The sequence below is a fragment of the Amblyomma maculatum genome, chromosome 2 (assembly GCF_055883805.1).
Source record: "Amblyomma maculatum isolate TAMU_Amacu chromosome 2, ASM5588380v1, whole genome shotgun sequence".
NCBI classification, from domain to species: domain Eukaryota; kingdom Metazoa; phylum Arthropoda; class Arachnida; order Ixodida; family Ixodidae; genus Amblyomma; species Amblyomma maculatum.
In genome coordinates, this window is record NC_139345.1 from 116994527 (window position 1) to 117017025 (window position 22499).

General features: G+C 48.0%; 1 protein-coding gene across 1 annotated transcript in view; it reads right to left on the reverse strand.

The window, feature by feature from the left end:
• Positions 1-4572: 4572 nt before the first annotated feature.
• LOC146199655 (uncharacterized) overlaps positions 4573-22499 on the reverse strand; it is a 45693-nt gene continuing 27766 nt past the window's right edge. The window contains exons 4-8 of the mRNA XM_084592167.1: positions 21265-21425; positions 20050-20216; positions 17063-17331; positions 13554-13648; positions 4573-4957 (exon numbers count right to left, since the gene is read on the reverse strand). Coding sequence (XP_084448293.1) covers positions 4573-4957; positions 13554-13648; positions 17063-17331; positions 20050-20216; positions 21265-21425 — 1077 coding nt within the window. The remainder of the gene's footprint in view (positions 4958-13553; positions 13649-17062; positions 17332-20049; positions 20217-21264; positions 21426-22499) is intronic.

Sequence of the window (22499 nt, forward strand, 5' to 3'; positions counted from 1 at the left end):
CGAGACTAGGGGCGTGCCCAACTTCCCAGACGAATGAGATCCGATTTGAGGTTACCTAGAGTCAGCTCTGCTGTTCGCTCGGATAAGAATAATCGGAGATACTTGCATGTCATTTCGTCGGGTCCGGTTTAGAGAGATTCGTGAGGATTGCATCATGCGATATGATGTCGAAGACTTTGCTCAGATCTAGCTCTAGTACCACCTTCGTCCGGATGTACGCGTGGAGGGATTAGCATGTTCTTAAGTTGGAGCATCACGTCCTGCGTCGACAAGGTTGCCAAAGGCAATCTTTATTGGAGAAAGTAGGTTGCGGTCTTCCGCGTAATTTTTCAGTTGGTAAGGGATGACATGTTTCATTAGTTTGCCAATACAAGATGTGAGGGGGATGGACCGCAGATTCTCAATCGAGAGTTTCTTGCCCGGTTTAGGGTTGAGGGTGACCCGCGCGTATCTCTATTCCTGAGAAATCGTGCCTTTCCTCCAGTAGGTGTTCATTAGTTCCGTCGGGACCGAAACAGACGTGTGGTCTGGGTTTCTGAGCGTTTTGTTCGACACTCCGTCAGGTCCTACCATAGTGGTGGTACGGAGCTTACCCAAAAAACCAGACCTCAGGAGTAGCATGCTAGGCTTACCACCAGGCAGACATCTCCTGTTGCCATTAAAATATATCTCTGTCAGACCTCGGCATCTGCTGCGTCAGCATCTAGGGTGTCATTGGGGAGGCCCTCGTAAGCGGGAAGGGGGTCTGTTGGTTGGTTGATTGGTTTGTGGGGTTTAGCGTCCCAAAGCGACTCAGGCTATGAGAGACGTCGTAGTTTAGGACTCCGGAAATTTCGACCTCCTGGGGTTCTTTAACGTGCACTGACATCGCACAGCACACGGGCACCTTGCTTTTCGCCTCCATCGAAAAGCGGCCGCCGAGGCCGGGATTCGATCCCGCGTCCTTGGGAACAGTAGTCGAGCGCCGTAACCACTGCGCCACCCCGGCGGGGAGGAAGGGGGTCTTTGTCACGTGTTCGCTGTTCGGCGAATAGCTCAGCGTCCGTACCCTAGTATAGATGAATTAACTTCATGAGCCGCTCTCGTGTGCGTTTTGTCTGCGTGGGATCGAGCAAGTATTGGAGGAAAAACCGTATTTTATTTTCCTCCAAGTTTCTCGTTCATATAATTACAGGTTTGGCCCCATTGTTTTTCTTTCAGGTCTGCAGTGTACGCTTCCATATGGCTCTCGAGTTGCGCTCTACGCTTGCGTATGTTTTTGTGGTGTCTCTGCGTCCCAACGTTTTAGTAGGCTGGCATACGCTTCCAATATCTGGAAGAGTTTAGAGTCAGTCGTCTGGTGCGGCTCTCGGCGTCTCGACCGTGGGGGTCTTAACGTCATCTTTACGTGCAGCAATCCATTCCTTTAAGCGGTTGATCTGACTAAGGGCAGTTCGCTCTCGTCCGTGTCTGATCTATCTCAGTCGGTGATGCGCGTGCACTTGTGGTGCAGTTTGTGAAATGTTGTGTCAGATGTCGTTTTGTAATTATGTAATGGCTAATATGTAATTGTCACTCCCTAGTGTGTTTCTCGTGTTGGACTAGCGGCCGTCGCTAATGTTTTGGTGAGTGTGAGATCGGGTGAGGTGTCTGCGCTAACGGTGTTGCCGACCCGCGTGATTTCCTGGGGATCGTTGAGAAGTATGAGGCCCAGGTTCTGGATAGACTGCCACATCTTTGTACCCTTGGGGCTGTTCTTGTGATAATCCGAAGCCGAATGGTGGGCTTTAAAATCTCTCATCAGAAATGCTGGGTTCCAGCGGCGAGGCGACTTGCCAAGCAGGAGGTCGGGAATTCCTTACCCGCTGTCTTTCTGTGAACTCTATTTGTTTATTATAAAATGATTTGCCACAAACCTTTTTTCTGGGCACAAATTCGTGTACAGTTCGTTAGAACTATCTATGTCGTGTTTTATAGCCGTAATGCTCCGTTGCACAAATGTTGCTGTGAATGTGATTATTGCAGTCGTCCCTAAATTCGAGGGGGAAAAATGCTTTACAGCCCAATGCTTTATAGTCATGATTACGGGCACGATCGCCGATGACGGCATTACTTCAGGCTTGCCTCCAGGTCGAACCCGACCTCGGCAGCTGCGTTTTGATGGAGGCGAAAAAAAGAGGCGTCCGTGTACTGTGCGATGTCAGCGCACTTTAAAGATCCCCAGGTGGTCGAAATTGCTCCGTAGTCCTCCACTAGGGCTCTTCTTTCTCTCTTTCCACTTTACCTCCCACCTTCTTTCCTTTTTTTACGGCGCGGTTGAGGTGTCCACAGAAAACAAGTGAGACAGCGAATTTTTATCTGTTGTAGGCCGTCATTGCACCCGCCACCGCTTCGGTGGTGTATGACGGCTGTTGCGGCGCGCCCGACTACTGTGCCGGAGTACCCGGGTTCGAACCCGACCTCGGCGGCTGCGTTTCGATGGAGGCGAAACGAAGAGGCGTCCGTGTGCTGTGCGATGTCAGCGCACGTTAAAGATCCCCATGTGGTCGAAATTCTCCGCAGCCCTCCACTACGGCTCCTCTTTCTCTTTTTCTACTTTCACTCCCAGCTTCCTCCCTTCCCTTCCGGGGCGAAACGAAGAGGCGTCCGTGTGCTGTGCGATATCAGTGCACGTTAAAGATCACCAGGTGGTCGAAATTACTCCGTAGCCCTCCACTACGGCTCCTCTTTCTCTCTTTCCACTCTCACTCCCACCTTCCTCCCTTCCCTTACGGCGCGGTTGCGGTATCCACAGAAAACAAGTGAGACAGTTACCGCGTCTTTCCCTTCCTATAAATAAAATCAGTTTTATCCCTTCCGGCGTGGTTGCGGTGTCCACAGAAAACAAGTGAGACAGCTACCGCGCCTTTCCTTTCCTATAAACAAATCAGTTACGGCGCGCGTCTTTCTCTCCCTCTTCCTTTTCTTTCTTCTCTATTTTCTCTTCTGTCTGCACGATGCAGCGCAGGTGGCTTAGCTACAGAGCCAGTAGCAGGCCCGTGCATTTTCTTTTCCTTCTTCCTACACCCACAACAACAGGAGGGTGCCAGGGGGAGAACTTACTCCCCTGATGCGGCTGGAACAAGTAGGTCACCGCGGCTTGCGGCGGGGGCTAGCCTGTCACCAAATTTTTATCTCTTGTAGGCCGTCATTGCACCCGCCACCGCTTCGGTGGTGGACGATGGCTGTTGTTGCGGCGTGCGTCTTTCTCTCTCTCTTCCTTTTCTTTCTTCTCTATTTTCTCTTCTGTCTGCACGAGGCAGCGGAGGTTGCTCAGCCACAGAGCCAGTAGCAGGCCCGTGCATTTTCTTTTCCTTCTTCCTACAGCCACAACAACAGAAGGGTGGCTGCTCCTGGCCTTGATGGGGCTGGAACAGGTAAGTCACCGCCGCTTGCGGCGGGGGCTAGCTTTCCACCGAATTGCTATCTGTTGTAGGCCGTCATCGCACCCGCCACCGCTTCGGTGGTGGACGGCGGCTGTTGCGGTGCGCGTCTTTCTCTCCCTCTTCTTTTTCTTACTTCTTTGTTTTATTTTCTGTCCGCACGAGTCCCTTCCTATAAATCAATCAGATTATACGTTGTAGGCCGTCATTGCATCCGCCACTACTTAGGTGGTGTACGACGGCTGTTGCGGCGCGCGTATTTCTCTCCCTTTTATTTTTCTTGCTTTACTTTCTCTCCGTCTGCACAAGGCAGCGGAGGTGGCACAGCTACAGAGCCAGTAGCAGCGCCGTGCTTTTTGTTTTCCTTCTTCCCAAAGCCACAACAACACCCTTTGCTGTGCGATGTCAGTGCTCGGTAAATATCCCCAGGTGGTCGAAATTACTCCGCAACTCACCACTATGGCACCTCTTCCTCTCTTTTCCTTTTGCGAAGCTTGACTTGGTATCCTTACATAGTTCAACGCACTGCTGCACACTGCTCAGCAGATCTTTTGGTTTGTGGTTTGTGGGGTTTATCGTCCCAAAGCATCTCAGGCTATGAGAGACGCCGTAGTGGAGGACTCCGGAAATTTCGACCACCTGGGGTTCTTTAACGTGCACTGACATATCTGTCATGCATTTGTCAGCATTCCCACTTAGTACAGATATCGTTTCGTAATAGTACTTGCGCTATAATTGAACAACAAATGTTCTCATTTTATTTATGTTCAGTTCGCTCGAAAAGTATAAAAAAATTATATGCAAGAGTTCTTTGAAATTATTTTCCAATTTCACTAAGAGCTAAAAATAGAACCGTAAAGCATCCTTAGATGCCACCTATACCAGCCCTAGCCCGTGCTATCTTTAGGTAACAATACATGAACAGAAGGCTTGCGCTTTATGTGTTGCGGTAGATCGCCTATTGAAATGAAAATTAGGTAACTTATGAAGTAACATAATTAGAGAAAGCATAAAAAATTCAGGAATTGCGCACGTGAATCGCCTCTCAAATTGTCATTGATAAACACTGTATGAAAAATCTGTGGTAGCTTATGGCGTTCACGGAGTGCGCAACTATAGCTTTAGCACCCATACGCAAAGGAAACAAGTGATGCGAGAAAAGCCGTTGTGGTCACAAATCATGGCAGAGAGGTGCATCATCACGGGTTGTGCAATTGTGGGCCGAATGAAATTCACGCATATTAATCAGAGGAACTGAGCAGCGCTGGGCACGAGTGAGAGCGCCGCCTTCCAGTGTGGCCCCGGCGGTGGAACAAGCCAGCAGGCAGAAGCGTGCGAAGAACACGCGCTGCTGCAACAGCCAATGTTTATGAGTGGCACGCACGTCCCGCGTCCGCTTCAGGGCACGTCGCTCTACCAGCCTTCGCAGAGCGTCGAAGGCGATCCGCACTGCTCGGTTCCACACGAACAGGGATCGCTTGAGAGCCGACTCTGTCGCAACGGACCCGCCGCTCGGTTCGGTGCGGTTGAGATGACGATCCCAACATTGCATTGTCCTGCGTGGGCGTAAGTTTGCTGAGCACTGAGGCATATCACAAGTCAGCACAAAAACATGATGCATTCCAAGTGTCAGGATTAGATATGCATGCCCCGAGTTCTTATAGGGCTTAGACAAATGTTTGACATAATTATGGCTGCTTGGATGTCTTCGCATATGATGTGTTTCTAAAATTTATGATATTGCCGCGAAATTCTACAATTTGCTTAAAAAACCTATAGTTCCTATAGTTGGTAGTTTGGAAATTTGGTCAAGATACGATTATTTTGCAGTTGCTGCTACGGCCAGTTATGAAATCAAACAAAGAGGCATTCTCGAAATAGTGTCGGGTTTTCAGGCACCAAATAACGTGCGCGCAAACGCCGTATAACTGCGAATATGTCGTAATGGTGTTGAAACAATTGAAGCGTTATGTACGTATTGTCATTAGCGGAAAAGGCAATCTTGTCTCTCACGCTGGGTCGACATAAAACTCGAAGCTGACACGTTGTCTGTGACCCGGCTCCCTTCACCGTGAAAACCTTTCCCTTAAAGACATGAAACAAGGACACACGATGCTGCCACAATACGACAAGGTAACGCGTGAAACCTGTGCGTCATACTTTCAGCGTCAGAAAAGAACTATTCGCAAGATATTTATGTCATTCGCTAAACCAAGCTGCGCAAAGCAAAATATTCGGCCGCCCGCCGGGGTGGTGCAGTGGTAAGACGCCCGACTACTGTGCCGGAGTTCCCGGGATCGAATCCCGGCCTCGGCGGCTGCGTTTCGATGGAGGCGAAACGAAGTGGCGTCCGTGTGCTGTGCGATGTCAGCGCACGTTAAAGATCCCCAGGTGGTCGAAATTACTCCGTAGCCCTCCACTACGGCCCCCCTTTCTCTCTATCCACTTTCACTCCCACCTTCATCCCTTCCCTTACGGCGCGGTTCAGGTGTCCACAGAGCAAGTGTGACAGATACTGCGCCTTTCCTTTTCTATGAACCAATCAACCAACCCTAAACAACTTCCGCTCTGCCTGTAATATGAACGATAACTATGAACGACGACTTGAGGAAAGACATTAGAGACACAGCGATTGTCCTAAAGTCACAAATGACGCCTGGTGCTCGAGATACAGGCTAGATTATGCGACGTAATTTCAGTTGTATCTGTGTTTTTTTTCGTCTAAGGAAAATATAGTATCTACACCGCATCTTTCCTTTTTGTGTTTTAACTGTTACTTTCTGAAAATCAAACTGACGATATATAAATATTGATTTGAGGAGCTCAATTTTACCTCTCCAATTACTATATTGACCCAAAAATTGGTACGAATGTGCTCCAGAAAGTTATTTATTTATTGTAACTTAAAGACCGCGGATATGGGGCATTACATGAGGGAAATGCATACGCCAGCAGATTACTGCGATGTTTTGGTGGCCGAGTGGCCGAAATACAAAGCAAGGTGGTGGTGTAACTACTCGCAAAATGTCTTTTCACCCTTATAATGAAAACGACTGCGCCATTTTAACTGATCCCTGTGATGTTGTAGCAGTTTACTGCAGATATCAATTGCTAGTTATGTTGCTCCCGGTGTTACGTTTCTCCACCAAGAAGTGGGACAGCTGACGCGGCCACCGCATAGCAACAGGCAGAATCGCGAGCGGATCGGCCATTTCGACGCCGTTCTTCTGCCGCGCAACGCTTCCTCCCGCCGACAAGCCTCAGCGTGTTCCTGCCACGCGCCAAATGTGTATGCGTGCGTGTGTGTGGGCAAACGCCGGCCAAGCCTGGAGCTCGTGAGAGAGGGCGCCGCCATCGCCCGTCTGCAGGAGGTGGAGGAGATGAGGTCGGACCATCTGCGATTGAGTCATTCGTCGCGAACCAACATGTTTGGCTCTCCCTTTCTTGTGAGGGTTTACCCTTTCCCTGTGAACGGGAAAACGTATAAAAAGCAGCGGCCGACTCCGCTGAGATAGAGACTACTTTGACGCGCCGTTGAGACGACGCTAGACACCAGCTGTGTGAGTGTGTCTGTAATCTCTCCGGATCAGCTTCACTGCCCGTTTCTTCATGATGTTGCAGTAAAGGTTGTTGTTTCGTTGGAAGACGCTTCGTCTTTGCTGGCATCTTTCATGCCGTCCGCCGTCCGCGGAGCCGCCAGGCCAACGCTACCGAGGGGCGCGTCAGCGGTGCGCCACACGGGCGCGCGAAACCCAAACCTAACAACTGGTGGCAGCGGTGGGATGACGACGACCAAGCCGTAACCGTGGTCGGAGGAGCCAGGCGATACCATCGTCCAACGTGAACAGCGGAGGTACGAGGACGACCAAGCAGTGACCGTGGTCGGTGAAACGAGCCAGGCCTGACCGAAGTGCAACATCTGGTGGGAAGAGCGGAGATGTCCGAGGCGTGACCCGTGAATCAAAGCAGCTCAGCGGAAAGGCGGGAGCAGTGCAACGAGCCCTGTGTGATGACTGGTTGCCTGCAGCGGAACGACTGCGTTGGATTCTTGGCTGCGATGTTTGGTGAGTGCGGGACTTTCTTCTACTGAGTTTTGCCAGGCTTTTGTTAAGTAGAGAACAGAGCTGGTAATTGTGTTGTCGTTGTTGCTGGGTTAAGTGCAGCAAGGCAATAGTGGGCAGTAGAGAAGGCAGCATTCGGAACAGCCATGGGTTTGGATTTGAAGTCGTTGCGCAAGCCGAAATTGCTGGAGCTTGCGGAGGAGTTGGGTCTGAATTTGTCAGGCAAACTCAGAAAACCAGAAGTGTTAAAGGCTATTCTTGAGTTGGAAGCTGAAGATGACGAGCTTTTGGAATGCCTTGAGATCATTGACGAACGTCAAGAGGAACGTGAACGTAGAAAACGTCACGAGAAAGATGAACGTGAACGTCACGAGAAAGAGGAACGTGAACGTCACGAGAAAGAGGAACGTGAACGTAGAGAACGTCACGAGAAAGAGATGCGTGAACGTAGGGAACGTTACGAGAAAGAGGATCGTGAACGTAGGGAACGTTACGAGAAAAAGGACGCCCGCGTAAGGAAACGGATGCAGCTGGAGATTTCAGCCCATAGAATGAGCGTGGAAAAGCTTAAGGCTTTCAATGCCCTTCAGTATAACGGCTCAATACCGCGAGAGGGTACGCCACCGTTCCTCATCGCCGAGGATATGGCAAAGTATTTGGCAGACTTCGAAAGTGTCTGAGAAGTAAACGCTTCGAGCGAGATAGTTGGGCGCAGAAGTTGGTAGCTCTTCTCTCCGCTGAAGCGTCGGAAGAAATCAAGCGCTTGGTTGGCGACCGCTTGAAACATTACGACGAACTAAAAGAGTCATTGCTGATACGATATCAGATAACGCCTCATGATTTTCGGAAGAGGTATGGGAGCGAGAAACATTGTGACGAGTCGTACTTTGATTTGGCCTATCAGTTGAAAGCCGCTGTAAACGAATGGCTAGACAGTGCGGACGTTTCGGAGCAAATCAAACTTGCACCGGAGTGTGAGACACAGCTTGGGGAAGCGGCCGAGCAACGTGACCGCAGTAGTGAGCCGAGCGATTCTCGAACAGAAGAGCATCGTGTTACCTTGGTCGAGCCACTAGCTGAGACGGTTAGCACAGGCTTAATCGGTGAGAAGTCCGAAGTGACGCCGTTAAGCGAGGTGAACTGCATGCCGACCCAAGTAGCTGTAAGTTCCATCAAATGAGAGTGGGGAACTGGTAGTAACTGAACCGTCTCTCGAGTCGAAAGCAGAAGCTTGTGGAGAGCGCGACGGAGATGAGAAAATTTCAGTTTCCGAAATCAGCTGTGTCGTAGAGCAGGGTACGCAGAAAAACGAAGTGCCGATCAGCGAAACTGCGCAGCCCGCGAGTTGTGATCAGCCAGGGCAGATCGACGAGGAGTGCGCGTCCGCTGTAGAGAGCGAGACTTGCGAAGGCGACAGCGAGCGACCAGAGCAGAGTCAGAATCGTTCGTGCCCTGACACCACGCTAGGTTGTATTCGCGAAAGCAACCCCAGTGCGAACGCGGACGTAGCACACATGATCCTCACGCTATCCGAAGCGCCCCAGCTGTCGAATGAGCTTGATCGTGCGCCGGCAGCGCTGAGCAATGCGGCTCATCGGAGGACCCGTGTAACGTGAGTGGCGAGTCGCCAGAGGAAATGCCTAGCTTGAGGGCTGGCATGAGCGGTTGTTCGGATTTGAATGAAAGTGAGTCAAGCGATGCAGCCGCGGCGCTGCCAGAGGAAATGCCTAGCTTGAGGGCTGGCGTGATCAGTTGTTGCTCGGACATGTCTGGAGGTGAGTCATGCGCTGCTGGCCACGATGCATACGCGGCACCGCACTTTGACCACTCAGACGACACCGGTGTCCTACTAGCTCCGGTTACCGCTAGCTTGCCAGAGCTCGCGCCGAAAGAAAGTGGGACTAGAGTGTTCAAGTGCTGCCACCGAAAAACGCGGAAAGGCAGATGCGAGAAAGAATGCTGCCATCGTAAGGAGAGTACACTCAAACGATTGCGAAAAGAAAGCAAAACGCCTGTGTTCTAGTGCTGCCGTAGAAAAAAACGGAAAGGCAGGCGCGAGAAAGAATGGAGCAAGTTGAGGCTATCGCGAAAAAGAAAGCGATTATCCCGAAGGCACAAATGCGCCCGTGCCGAGAAAATGCGTGACTGGTGCGCCAAGCGTAAAGAGAGGGATAGGTTGTTTAGAAAAGCGAGTGACTCGTGCTCGTCTGTTTCTTGGTACAGAAACAGGAAGGTGCGGTTGTTCCGGGAAACGGACAGCCGAAGCTTTAGTGAAAAAGGTGATCTCAACAGAAATGCCGATGGCTTAAGTCGAAGCCTATAACGTGAGAAGAAGCCTTTATTCACTAGTTGGTGTTTTTCTTCCTGGCCTAGGATTTTAAACATATTGTATTGTATTATCTTTGTTTGAAGTGCTGTTTTGAAAATGCGATTTTCAAATTTGTGGACGCGTTCCAAGTGCTGCTAAGCTGCCCTTTAATGTAGATGGGGGCATAAAAGGGAAATAGTCTGGCAAAACTTAGTGAAGTTTGTGCCGTGCTTGCTGGCTGAACGGTTGAGTTTTTAGCATGGTTGTGACGTTGTGGGTTGTCAGAAATCTCTCCTGAAGACAAGTTGCAGAGTGCCTTGGAAACCCGGACTTGCCAAGGACTTCTTCAGGCTGTTTGAGCTCAAGAGAAGCTGAGTCGGACGACCCGGCTAGCAGCAACATCCCGATCCCTCCGGACAGCGGATGCAGTCCCCTGCCCTTCGGGATCTCCCTCCTCCGGCGGGGCAGTCTGTTACGTTGCTCCACCAAGAAGTGGAACAGCTGACGCGGCCACCGCATAGCAACAGGCAGAATCGCGAGCGGATCGGCCATTTCGACGCCGTTCTTCGGCCGCGCAACGCTTCCTCCCGCCGACAAGTCTCAGCGTGTTCCTGCCACGCGCCAAATGTGTGTGCGTGCGTGTGTGTGGGCAAACGCCGGCCAAGCCTGGAGCTCGTGAGAGAGGGCGCCGCCATCGCCCGTCTGCAGGAGGTGGAGGAGATGAGGTCGGACCATCTGCGATTGAGTCATTCGTCGTGAACCACCATGTTTGGCTCTCCCTTTCCTGTGAGGGTTTACCCTTTCCCTGTGAACGGGAAAACGTATAAAAAGCAGCGGCCGACTCCGCTGAGATTGAGACTACTTTGACGCGCCGTTGAGACGACGCTAGACACCAGCTGTGTGAGTGTGTCTGTAATCTCTCCGGGTCAGCTTCACTGCCCGTTTCTTCATGATGTTGCAGTAAAGGTTGTTGTTTCGTTGGAAGACGCCTCGTCTTTGCTGGCACCTTTCATGCCGTCCGCCGTCCACGGAGCCGCCAGGCCAACGCTACCGAGGGGCGCGTCAGCGGTGCGCTACACGGGCGCGCGAAACCAAAACCTAACACCGGAAAAGCCACCCGGATTCCGCTGAACCGAACATCAAGCTTCTCCTGCTAACCTCCCCTTCGCAAGCCCTGATGTTGATTCGCAAGGAAGCGGCGCATTGCAGGGAGATACCGGCGAGCGTCATGTTGAAACACGCTCGCGAAACTCCAGACGCCCCGGAGCCAGCCCCCATGGGCGAGTCGCCTTGGCGTCGCGGCAGATTTGAAGCGTGCGATCAGCGCGCTCGCTAATTGGACTGCTCGGGCCGCAGTGATGTGCTGCATCCAGATTGGGCAATTTGAGTGCCATCGACTTTCGAGGCTTTATAAGCGAGCGCAGTGCCCATGGAGACTGAGGTCTTCACGAGGGTTCGTCGAGTGTAGGGCCGCTCGCAAGGAGGGAAAGCGTCGTAGTCTCCGTGGCCCTCGCTGTGCGACTATTGTTTGATCTAGTTTGTAGTCCTCGGCCCCCGTGTCGATTTTCTGTAAATAATGCCCTGTAAATAGCGTATAGAGAGGCCTTTGTTCATTTCATGGACTCTTATTGGGTTTTATCGCTACAGCCAAGAGAGCAGGCAGCTCTCGATCGCGGAACGGGGGACGTGCGCTACGGGTCATGCTCCCATAGGCACAACGTTGGTACACAGATGCCACCTAATTTAACGTTACACGAATTTTGTGCCTTTATTGAAAACTATTTGTGCATTTGTGCTTTGCATAGGAAGCCCGGACTTCACCGTTGGTGGTGATTTTAATGCCAGTTTGCTTGAATATGATTGTAGACCGATATTATTATGTCGATCATTAGCATATATGGCAACAAGGTTTGCTACAGGGCTCACGCGGCCAAAAAAAAAAAACGTGATTTTCACGCTTGCACGGAAATGTGTTTGGTGATGAAATTACCGAGATAAAATTTTGTTTCAGCCATCAATAGCCCTGTGTTCAAATGGCGCCACTGAAGCAGGAGACCACGGATGTTGCAGGGGGAACGAACAAGCACTGATGCAGATCACATGTATTTGGTGAGGCATCCCGCGCCCTGTGGATAAGGCGCCAATACATTTGATACGTCAGCCTGCGATGTTTTTATTTCGTGTTTTCTATAAGCGCGTCTCTGAAACTGCTTCTTAATCGCAGTGTTTCCAAAACCAAAAACGTCTTTGAAAGCCTTGCATACAAATATCTTTCCATCACGCAGGGCATAGGCCATGAGATGCTCCTGGCGGCCGAATTCCTGAGGTGTCACAGCATTTGAGGTCTCTGGATTTCAGCATAAACGAGGCTTTTACGATGTTGTAGAATGACCAAATAATAGCTTGCACGTTGTCACCTTCGCCATATATTGGTAGCAGATGGCGAAACAACGGCCTCTATCTACGTGGCGTCGGTATTCTTAACCCGTAATAGCGGGCTTCTTCCTTGATTTTAAATTCTGTGAACAAAAGGAAGGTATCGCGGGAAAAGAGGCCAGCAGCCCTGGGAACACAAGTACAATGAATAAGCCAAATATCGATTTTGTGGAATCCTTCCCTGGTGCCCCAGCAATTGCTTTGCTTGCTCTCTAATTGCATAAAGCAGCGTTCAAAATAAATAAAAATGCTACGACTAGAAGCCCGGATTTGTGTTTACAGCATGTCTCGTGCAGTTCACAGCCGAACACTGCACCGGCTCTGAAGGGCTTTGGCAAGTTTTTGTAGCTAGAGCTACAAAAACTACACTACGGTACACTACGGTGTACTACGGTACACTACGGTACCGCTACACTACGGTAGAGCTACACTACGGTAGCCACTTTGCCTTTTCGCCATGGTCGTACTTTCGTCGTGGTTGCACCGTGGCCATGAATACACTGAAGAAAAAGTAGAAGAAATAATACTAGTAGTCGTGGGAGGTGATAGCTGGCAGCTGACATGGGCGAGCACTAACTGGACGCCTGGGCGTAGGGCTTCCTGACATTACGTTTCGCAGGAGTTGCCAACTCGGGTCTCTCTTTTGATATGGAAGGTTGATATCACAGTCAGCCTGCCAAAACCTTGCATTCACGTTATCCCTGGGCCACGCATGCACGTGCATACGGCTCGGTGAAAGCGGGGCTGTGTATGTTGGCTAGTAGCTTACGCTATCGCGTCATCGCGAAGGTTGGAGTGAAAACAAGAGAAAGAGATGCCATAGTGGAGATCTTCGGACCACCGCGCGATAGAAGCTTTTGCCTCATCGTACTTTAGAGGTCAAAAGGGTGCAAATAAAGCTGAAATCATAGAGCAAACTACTACGTGTAAAAGCCATGTCTTTACTCTCAAGCCCAACATAAGCCTAGTCATGCAGATAGCTCTCGCGTAACTCCAGGTTTAACCACAAGCTAATCCACCGGTAATATTTTGCACCCTAGTTCACCTCGTCAAATGCAGTTCCCAGAAGCTCGCTAAAATTCTGTTTGCAAAAAAAAAAAGACATTTATGGCAGGATGAACTTGTATAAAGAAGGGGGCAGTGATATGGGACACCCGCTACTGGCGCACAACAGTATACAGAAGGTAATATAGTGCTTACAGAGGGACGAAGTAACGAGAGTGACGTAGCGAGTAAGCAAAAGCTAGAAAATCAATTGCCTAGAAATTTGAAATGGAATTTGCTGACGTCAAAGAAACACATCAATCCACACACAAAAAAACTTGGTGCGCTACTGCACCAACTTACTTATTCAGTGACCTACGCGAAGCTTGAGTCCACCAGTCGATAGGGGTCTCCAGTGTTCCATCTGGTAAGAGGAGAGGACTTCCGGGCGCCACCGCCTGCGGGTTTTGACGGGCATCGATATAAAATGTTTTCTTTTAGCGTTGAATATGAGCAGAACATTAAGCAAACACACAGTGCAAACCGAGTGCACGTATTAGATATATATGGAGGGAGCTAAGAGGCACACGCACCAAAAATAGCATAGATGTTTTTACTTTGTTGATCAGTGCGAAATAACCAAGAACTGATAGACGAGGTTGATTATATTAAAGTATAAAAACAACGACCACATGTCGCCGGTAGGCCCCGAATCCACGACCTCCGAAGTTAGCGTCAGATGCTGTACGAAAAGACAATGGTGCATAAAAGCCAGCAAAGCCTAGTGTGCCGAAAGCCTCATTCATCAGTTCGTCTCGCTGCGCGTAGAGGACATTACGATTCCAAGAATCCACCAGTTAGGTAGATACATGCAGTGGAACGAGCATCATACTGTGCGGAGGCTGTGAGAGCGCTGTGCACATATGGGTCCTATAGGAGCTGTTATTTTTCCAAACCGCTCAGATCTGGCTCTTCGTTACCGCGCTCTCCTTTGTTAACGTGAGAGTGTTAATTAAGCACCTCGTTGCAACGGAAAAGACTGACGTAGTCGGCCGGGGTAACTACCGGAAAAATGTCGCCAGACAGGCGCTGCTGATAGGCCACAATGGCTCTTTAGTAAGAGTGTGTTAGAGGGAGGCCTATAATGAAAGTGTGTGTGTGTGTGTGCGTGTGTGTGTGTGCGTGTGTGCGTGTTCGTGTGCGTGTGTGTGTTTGTGTGTGCGCGTGTGTGTGCGTGTGTGTTTGTGCGTGTGTGTATGTGTGTGTTTGTGTGTGTGCGTGCGTGTGTGTGTGTGTGTGTGTGTGTGCGCGTGTGTGTGTGTGTGTGCGTGTGTATGTGTGCGTGTGTGTTTGTGCGTGTGCGTGTGTGCGTGTGTGTGTGTGTGTGTGTGCGTGTGTGCGTGTGTGTGCGTGTGCGTGTGTGTGTTTGTGCGTGTGTGTGTGTGTTTGTGTGCGCGCGCGTGTGTGTGTGTGCGTGTGTGTGTGTGTGTACTCATAGCATGCGAATGAGTACTGCAACGCAGCGGTGTAGTATGTGTCCTGCAACTGCTCTCGTTCTAACTTTTGTATTACACCTCTGTCGCACGAAAATTTCCGATCTTCATTGAACTCGATCGGAATTGGGGTTTTCAAGAGGGATTGAAGCACCCGGTGCTACATGACCGTTTTCAATATCCATTGAATAGTTTCGTGTGCGTTAGGTAACGTCGAGGGTGGCGACAGCGGCTCATGAATGTGCTGAAAATTTAAGAGCAATTGAGGAAGCGGCTCCGAGCCAAGCAGGCTTAGCTTCAATTGCACTTGAAAATTGCCATGTGACAACCTGAATCTGCATCGAGTTGAATTCATATCGAGTTCAATGAGGATCGTAAGTGTTTATGTCACGTACGTATAAGTATATCGTACAACCCTATCGCTTTCCGTTCTTTTACAAAAGCTCAATCGACCTCAATTTCTTTTCTATATCAACTCGCTAACAGCAGTACACTCGACGAGGAAACGCATACTCGATAGCGGTATGTCTTCGAAAACATCGCGAAGGAATGAATTAGTACAACGTCTGCAATGGGCTGACATGCCAGCTCTCTCGTTACACAGTTGCGCAATGTTCAAGTTCACACAGTGCGTGTTCATGTGGTCTGTCGGTGTGGCATCCAACTTTTTTTACCACATAGTCAATATTCCCCACCGACATGACTTCGACGTCAGACAGCAATAACTGGAGATATGTTCCCTGAAACATGTAATGCTGCCATGGGCTCTAATAATAAGGTGGCTCAGAATTGTCTGTGAGCTCAAAACGCCTGTAGTGTGGCCATTTCGAAGCTGCTGCACATACATTAAGGCTTCCAGGAAAGAAAGAAGGTAGCATGCATCACGAACGTTGCACAAAACAGCTGTTACCGGTGTCTTTGTGAGTCCATTCGCATTTGTTCGATCCTGAAATACATGCGAGGCGTATAATAGTTCACATGAGAAGATTTCGCTGGGCTGTTTTTCGCGTAGCTATACGTTACTAAACCATCACAAACATATTTGCTGCAGATTGTTTGTAATTTTGATTGCAGAGACATTACTATAAACTCATTACCATTTTGCATTCGCCGGCATGAGATAAAATATTCACAACTTAGGTTTTTTTTTTTTTTTTATCAAGCTGCCCAGATTTTAAGAGCCGAGCGAACGTTGTGAGAGGCAAGAATAGGTCTTGTAAGGCATGGAAAGCTGCTACATAGGTCCTGATTACGCATTCGTTCTCAATCTGACTCCTACAATAACGTTGGAGTTTGTGCCACGCGTATGTTGAATTCTGATATGCCTTACGTGAGCTCTGCTTCTCTTTTACGTGCGAACCATTATTCGGCCGTTAGAACAGAAAGCAAAACGGAATAGAAAAAAATTTGACGTACTTTTTCTTCACAGGCGAAAAAAGTATAGCGACCATGCATAACATTTTCTTACGAATATTAGCAAAGATGAAAACGCCATTTTATGAATTATGCGTTTCATTTTTATCACTGGAATGAGACAGCCTCCATAATGCTTGCCCTACGTACATAACTTGTGCCTGTTTACGACTGTCATAATGGTACGACTGTCATAATGTCCCGGAGAAGTGTACCGTCGCCGTTGCTCGCATCCCATGAGTCGCAGCAGGGGGCGAAGGATTGAGCCTATTGTCGCCTTCTGTTGGACATTTAGTGAGCGCTTGGGGCAGGGCAAACGGCTTCATTAGCGGGGTTGCCCTACACCGATGTTTGGCGACACAGCGGGAGGTCGCCGGGCGAGCCGGCTGTAAAGCGTTTCGCAGAAGCGCGCCGCTGTTGTTCCCGGCCGATAAAGGTGCGTGTTCCGTCGCTTCCTCGCGTCGTCTGGGGACGAAGGGACAAAACAAACCAAGCCTCCTGCGCGCTCCGCGGGGCGCGGCTAGCGCCCGAGTAGAGGAGAGAAAAGGGGAAAAAAAAAAGAAAAGAAAGAAAAACAGCGCCGCTTTCTTGGCCTCGGCGCACTGGGGTTCGACTGCCACGCGCGAGTCGCTTTTCACAGCGGCCTTACATCCCTGGTGATATATCTGGCCGCATACATTGCAGCACTGGTACGAATTATTTGATAATGGGATCATAACTGTCACAACGTCCAAGACTTTTCTGCAAGTTTTTTAGCATCCCCTCAGGAACAATAAATAATCGTTCGCGTACTTTGCCAGGATTGTTGACATTGTTCTAGTATAATTTTCGCATTGCACAAAGATAGGAAAGGCTGGATCCGTGCGTGTTTTTTATAGCTTAGCACTCAATATCTGGACGGTGCAATACAAAGTCTATTCAATTTGTTTTTGAAAAATGTTCACATTCTCAGGCAGCGCACAGTACCTCGGACATCCCCTTTGCGATGAGAATGCCCAATGTTCCATAGTTGAAGCTCTCGGGGATATCTTCCTCGTACAGCAGTGGAGGGATCGTGTAGGCTGTGGGTACTACCAGGCTCCGAGTGAGGGGAGAAAATTCCATCACGGCGTTGGCCTGGTTCTCAGCGAGCCGGTCCAAAGCCATACGGGTACCCATTTCTCGCCGAAGTGTTTGCGATGCCTTCAACAGCGTCAAGTAGTCGGAGGAAAAGTTTCCGCGAAGAACGATCTCCGCTGCCAGAGCAAGGTTTCAAGTGTCAATTGGTAGTATGCGTGCACAAGCACTTGTGGAAAATACGGTACGCGTAAAGCGCATAACAATTATGTGCAGAAAATTGTCTTTCGCTACTTGCTGCCACGAAAATTTGTAGTACACAAATAACCCGTTGCTTAAAATTAAATGCTCTCATTCGGCATGTTCTTTGCCACCCTGAATTTTATTGCGATAGGTAGAAAAACAGTATTTGCTTTCTGCCGCCAAATAGTTACCGGCCAGTTCCCATTCTTATGCATAGAATTGTGTGCAAAACAATATAGTGTACGCCAAATGACTACGTCCAGTAAACAATTTCCAATGTTTTGATATTTCATTTTTCACCTGCTGCGTTAACTGGGTGCTACTAGAAGTTACAGTTACCACCATTTCTTAGGCAATACAAGCCCGCAGAATTGTTAGCGAGTCGTGAAAGTGAAATTCATTAAGATGGCTTAACTGCACTCAAAACGTCGTACGCAGCCTATGTGGCCGTAGTGTGCATTAATGCTATAGTGTCGGAAAGACATGACTTCTTTTATGGGCAGAAGAAACGACCGACGTCGATGACCACGAATTATATTGCGCAGTCGTGTACCTATTTGATACAAAGGGCAAATGATAAAGCAGTGAGATTAAAGCCAGCAGGAAAAAAAATATGAGTTGCTGTGCATAATCATATGCAGCAAAGGCCGCGATGCGCCGAGCCCATGGTTTGGTTATGTTCTGTGGACCGCAGCATTGAACAGCATTTTTACGCTTTTATAGCTCCTTTAAGATACATGATTTTTTTAGAAAACTGAGAAAGTGAATATTCTACTATGAGTTAAGTGGTTTGGAAAAGAATGAATTCTTTGCAGAATAGAACAAATATTTTTCCTTATTGGTTTGAGGTTTATGCATGAGAACACATTATGTCTCACGGCAAGGTTCCTTACACATTTCTAACACAGGGGTTGGTCCTGTTTTTCCTGCAGAACGTTTATGTAACGTTTTGTGTCCAATACGAAGAAGGCATAGAATTACTTGAATAAAGCGCTCTTGGTTTATGCATGACATCCGTTCTGCTAAGGTGGCTCAACTAGGTTAGGCTTATTATTTTCTTCACTCTTCCATTTAAACTGTCATTGATCTCTCAACTTACACTGTACTAATTTGATGCAATATTTCTAGGGGATATTTACCTTTTGTTATTTTATACTTTCGGATTTGTAAAACACATAAATAGGCTCTCCTATTACCATCCATTAAGGCATATGTCTCGGAACCCAGCAGAGACTTACCGTGTGCTGTCGCACAGTTGCATTTTAGATATTATGGATGGTGAGGAAATCAGTACATATATTGCTGTTTATGATGTTTTGATACATTACTTTAACTACAGCTACACAGAGAGCATAGGGCTCGGCGGTGAGTATAAATGTAAAGTTCAATAGCCTTATTCTTCCCCCTCACCTTACACCACTGCGCATCCGATATATTTGAATGATTTTGAGCCATCTGTATAAACTTCAGTTAGTACATTTTTCTTTTGAAGCCAATTATCCTTTGAAATATGTTCGTGCGGTGTGTAACTTTGCGAAACAGTGTGTGAGGTTACATGGTCAGGGAAAGCTGCACAAAGGCGGTAATGAATCTTGCCATTAGGCAATATATTGGACATCTGCTATTTCCAATTCATTTCATATGTTCTCAAAGTAGAGTAGCAAAGGTCTGATTGACTGGGAACAGTGTTCTGGGAGTGCACTTCGTAACTGTAGGGTGACGGAGGTCTTTTGGAAGTCATTTATTCTGAGCACATTTTTAGATGTAAGCATCACATTCCTTTCTGTAAGGTGAACTTCATTTGTTTCTGACACACGTTATTTATAGGGGTTGTTTTGTATGCGCCGTTCAGAAGACGCAGACTAATCAACGTTGTCCAGATGTTGAGATGTGATTCTCTCCCAGAGCCATAAACAACGCAACCATTATCTAAATTCAAGCCTACAACGGAGCGGTAGATATGTAATAAGCATGTTCGCTCAGATACCAAGTGTTCTCTTGAGGGAAACTTAACTATGTTAAGGGATCACGAAGCTTTCTTTAAGATTATATACATGAGGGGGGAAAGTTAGTGCTCGCTTTATTTAAAGTTGCGCCAAAACTTTTCTTTATTGTTTGCAGGTAATTTAGCCCTTTTAGATGCAGGCTGGTCACTCTGCATGCCTCGGTTCAGCGAGAACGATACTTCCACTGTCTTCAGGGGGCAAAACGTGAAACCATTTTTCTCGGCCGATGTCACTTACTTTTTTATTTTTAATTGTATATATATATACGAGCACGCTAGCTGAAGGTCATACCCGTAATCTGAATACAAAGTAGTTTCTGATATTATCTTCCTAATGGAGTTTGTTTTCACCACAAAAAGTGTATTGAAAATAAACCCCTGATGGTATTCTTTCCTCAAAAGTGTTGTGTCTACACGTACATGAAAGGATATGTTAGACAAAGTCACGAAGGCTAGATATGCTAGGCTCCGAAGAATTCCATTTCTAAAAGTGGTGGCGTGTGCATTGGCAAGACCAAAAATGACAACAAAATGTTGCCTGTCTATAAACGCCTTCCGGACAGTGTGGACGATGTACATTTCTCGCTATCTCTAGGGTTAGCATATTTTCGCTGTGAAGAAATATAACCTGCTTGCCTCAGGTACTCACTGGTTTCGAAGTCGATGATATCCACATCTTTTATAGGGACAAAGGCGGGAAAGGCGTCTAGCGTGAGGGCGCTGGTTTGGCGGAGAGCACGAAAGCGGGTGGCGTTGTCCATAGACTCTGAGTACGGGTTGTCTGCCGTTAGCAGCGATAACCTCTCATATATGTCCCTGCGCACATGAAATACATTACGAACAAAGGCTGGTTGTTGGAACTTCGAGGCAAATGCGATGAGGCAATGTCATGTCGTTTAAAAGTATTATGATATGAATCCTCCTTATATATATCAAACTGAATCGATCATAAGTAACCCTGCATTTTAACTAATAAGCAGAATGGAGGCTTGCAATAACAACACTTCTACAAAACAATTTACTGCCCGTTCCTAAAGAAACAACATACACTGGAAAAATATAAGAAGAATTAAAGGTTAACCTGTCCGTAAAAGCTCGCTCATAAGTTGCGATTTAAAACTGTGCCTTCACATAATGCAAAAATATACCGACTCCTGAGGACAACCGCCCGAAGCACACTGATATGTATTTCCAGCACACTGGTTTCATGCCCGGCCAACCTTATGTTTCTTTCTTCTTAATCAATAATCTGCCTTCAGATCCCAGCGTTGCAGGTCTGCTTCTGGTTTACGTGAGTTATATTTCGTTAAAAGCACTGTCCCGACAGCGTGTCCTGCAGTAAATATCGTTACGCTTCGTCTTCTCACAAACACATGTTGAGTTTATCAGACAGTGTGCAACGCTAGACGCCTGTTATAGCAGCCTCCCGTACGATCCTGCCAAGAACCTTCCTTCCCGGCCCTCACATGTGCTGCAGGCTTCTGATCGGTATGTATCTACAGCTCTCATATCTGTGCCTTCAGCGCCTGCTGTCATAGGTGGGAAATATTTGTGCGCTAGGCATCGGGGGGCTCAAGGCAGGTTTCAGAAGCACGATGAAAAGTTGACCACACGGTTAAATGCGCTGGCACAAAAAAAGTCGACGACTACTTGACCACCCTTTTGTTCAGCACAGTTTGGGGTGCTTTATGACACCATTATTTTATTGATGAGGTAACGTAACGTAACGTTATCGAGGTTAACATTGTTTCCGATGCCCTGAGCACATTTGAAGGGAACGTTCAAATATTTTGGATGGGTAGAATTTGCCATCATCAATGTCTTTATAACCTCACCAAGTAGGCAATGCTTGACAACTACTAACCCAACTGCAACTGTGAGGTGTGCATGGCCAGAAACATCCGCTATGACGTAAGGCCACGCTGGTGTAAGGACGCTTCGAGTTGCTTCCATGCAGGCATAAATGACGGCCGATCCCTCGCTGTTCCTTTGGTAGACATGCTTTCGGTAGTCATACTGCAACACCTACGGTTGTCAGAACAACAGTCGCAATGTGCGATAAATAATTCTCAGCAAGTGCTGAGGAGAAAATTCTAGTGCTGGAGTGAAAATAGGAAGAAAAGTTTATCTAGATGTAGGGTAGTTTGTAAACTACAGATGAATTGGTGGTTTACTGCAAAGGCAGTGCCAGTGTCACTGTGCGAAAAAGTCAACGTCTGTTTGTTTGTCTATCTGCAGTCTCGAACACTGAAACATGCGCCCCTTAACTTTCGTGTCCACCTCACCACCTAAGCTCCGCGTTGTCCACCCAGCCTGCAACAACCGGCGGCCAAAAACCCCCTTCCCTCCTAAACATGACTATCCTAGCGTACTTCATCAGACACGAGCCCCTTCCACACCTTTACAACCACCTCATACACTGAGAGAGCCTGCACCATGAGCTATACCTCCAAAAACTGGAATGTCGTGAAACAAAACAGCGTCGGAGAACTCGAATTCAATGGAGCATATAAGCGAACTTTAGCCAAGAGTTAAAATATACAACATTCGAGGTACGCCAGACAAACCACTTGTATGCAGCTTCCCGTCATGTGGAGCACCACAGACAATTTCTATTTTGCAAATAACTAATTAGTAATATAGCATAAGTTTCTAATTCAGTATTTATTGCATTTAGACAATAAATATGATTTGCAAAGTTGAATAGCACCCTCTGAAAAATCCATTCAATTTATTTTCGATAAAGAAAGCTCACATGTACCCTTTTTACAAGTTCTAAATAAAGCCTGCGAAATACAAAAACAAAATTACGTGACGCGAGATTGTGGCGCTCTCAACTGTGTTTAGCGTAAACGAAATCAGCTGCGGCAGCGGGATGCAGAGGCAGGCCGGTAATTTTGCTATAGTTTCTTCGTCCATTTCTCAGGCAGTCGGCACACGTTTCAGTGCAAGTTGCAGCGAGCTCACCGCGCTCGCTGCAACCATAGCCAACCTAGCAGCCTACTGCTGGAATTGGTTGGTTTGGTTGGTTTGTGGGGTTTGACGTTCCAAAGTGACTCAGGCTATGGAGACGCCGTAGTGGAGAACTCCGGAAATTGC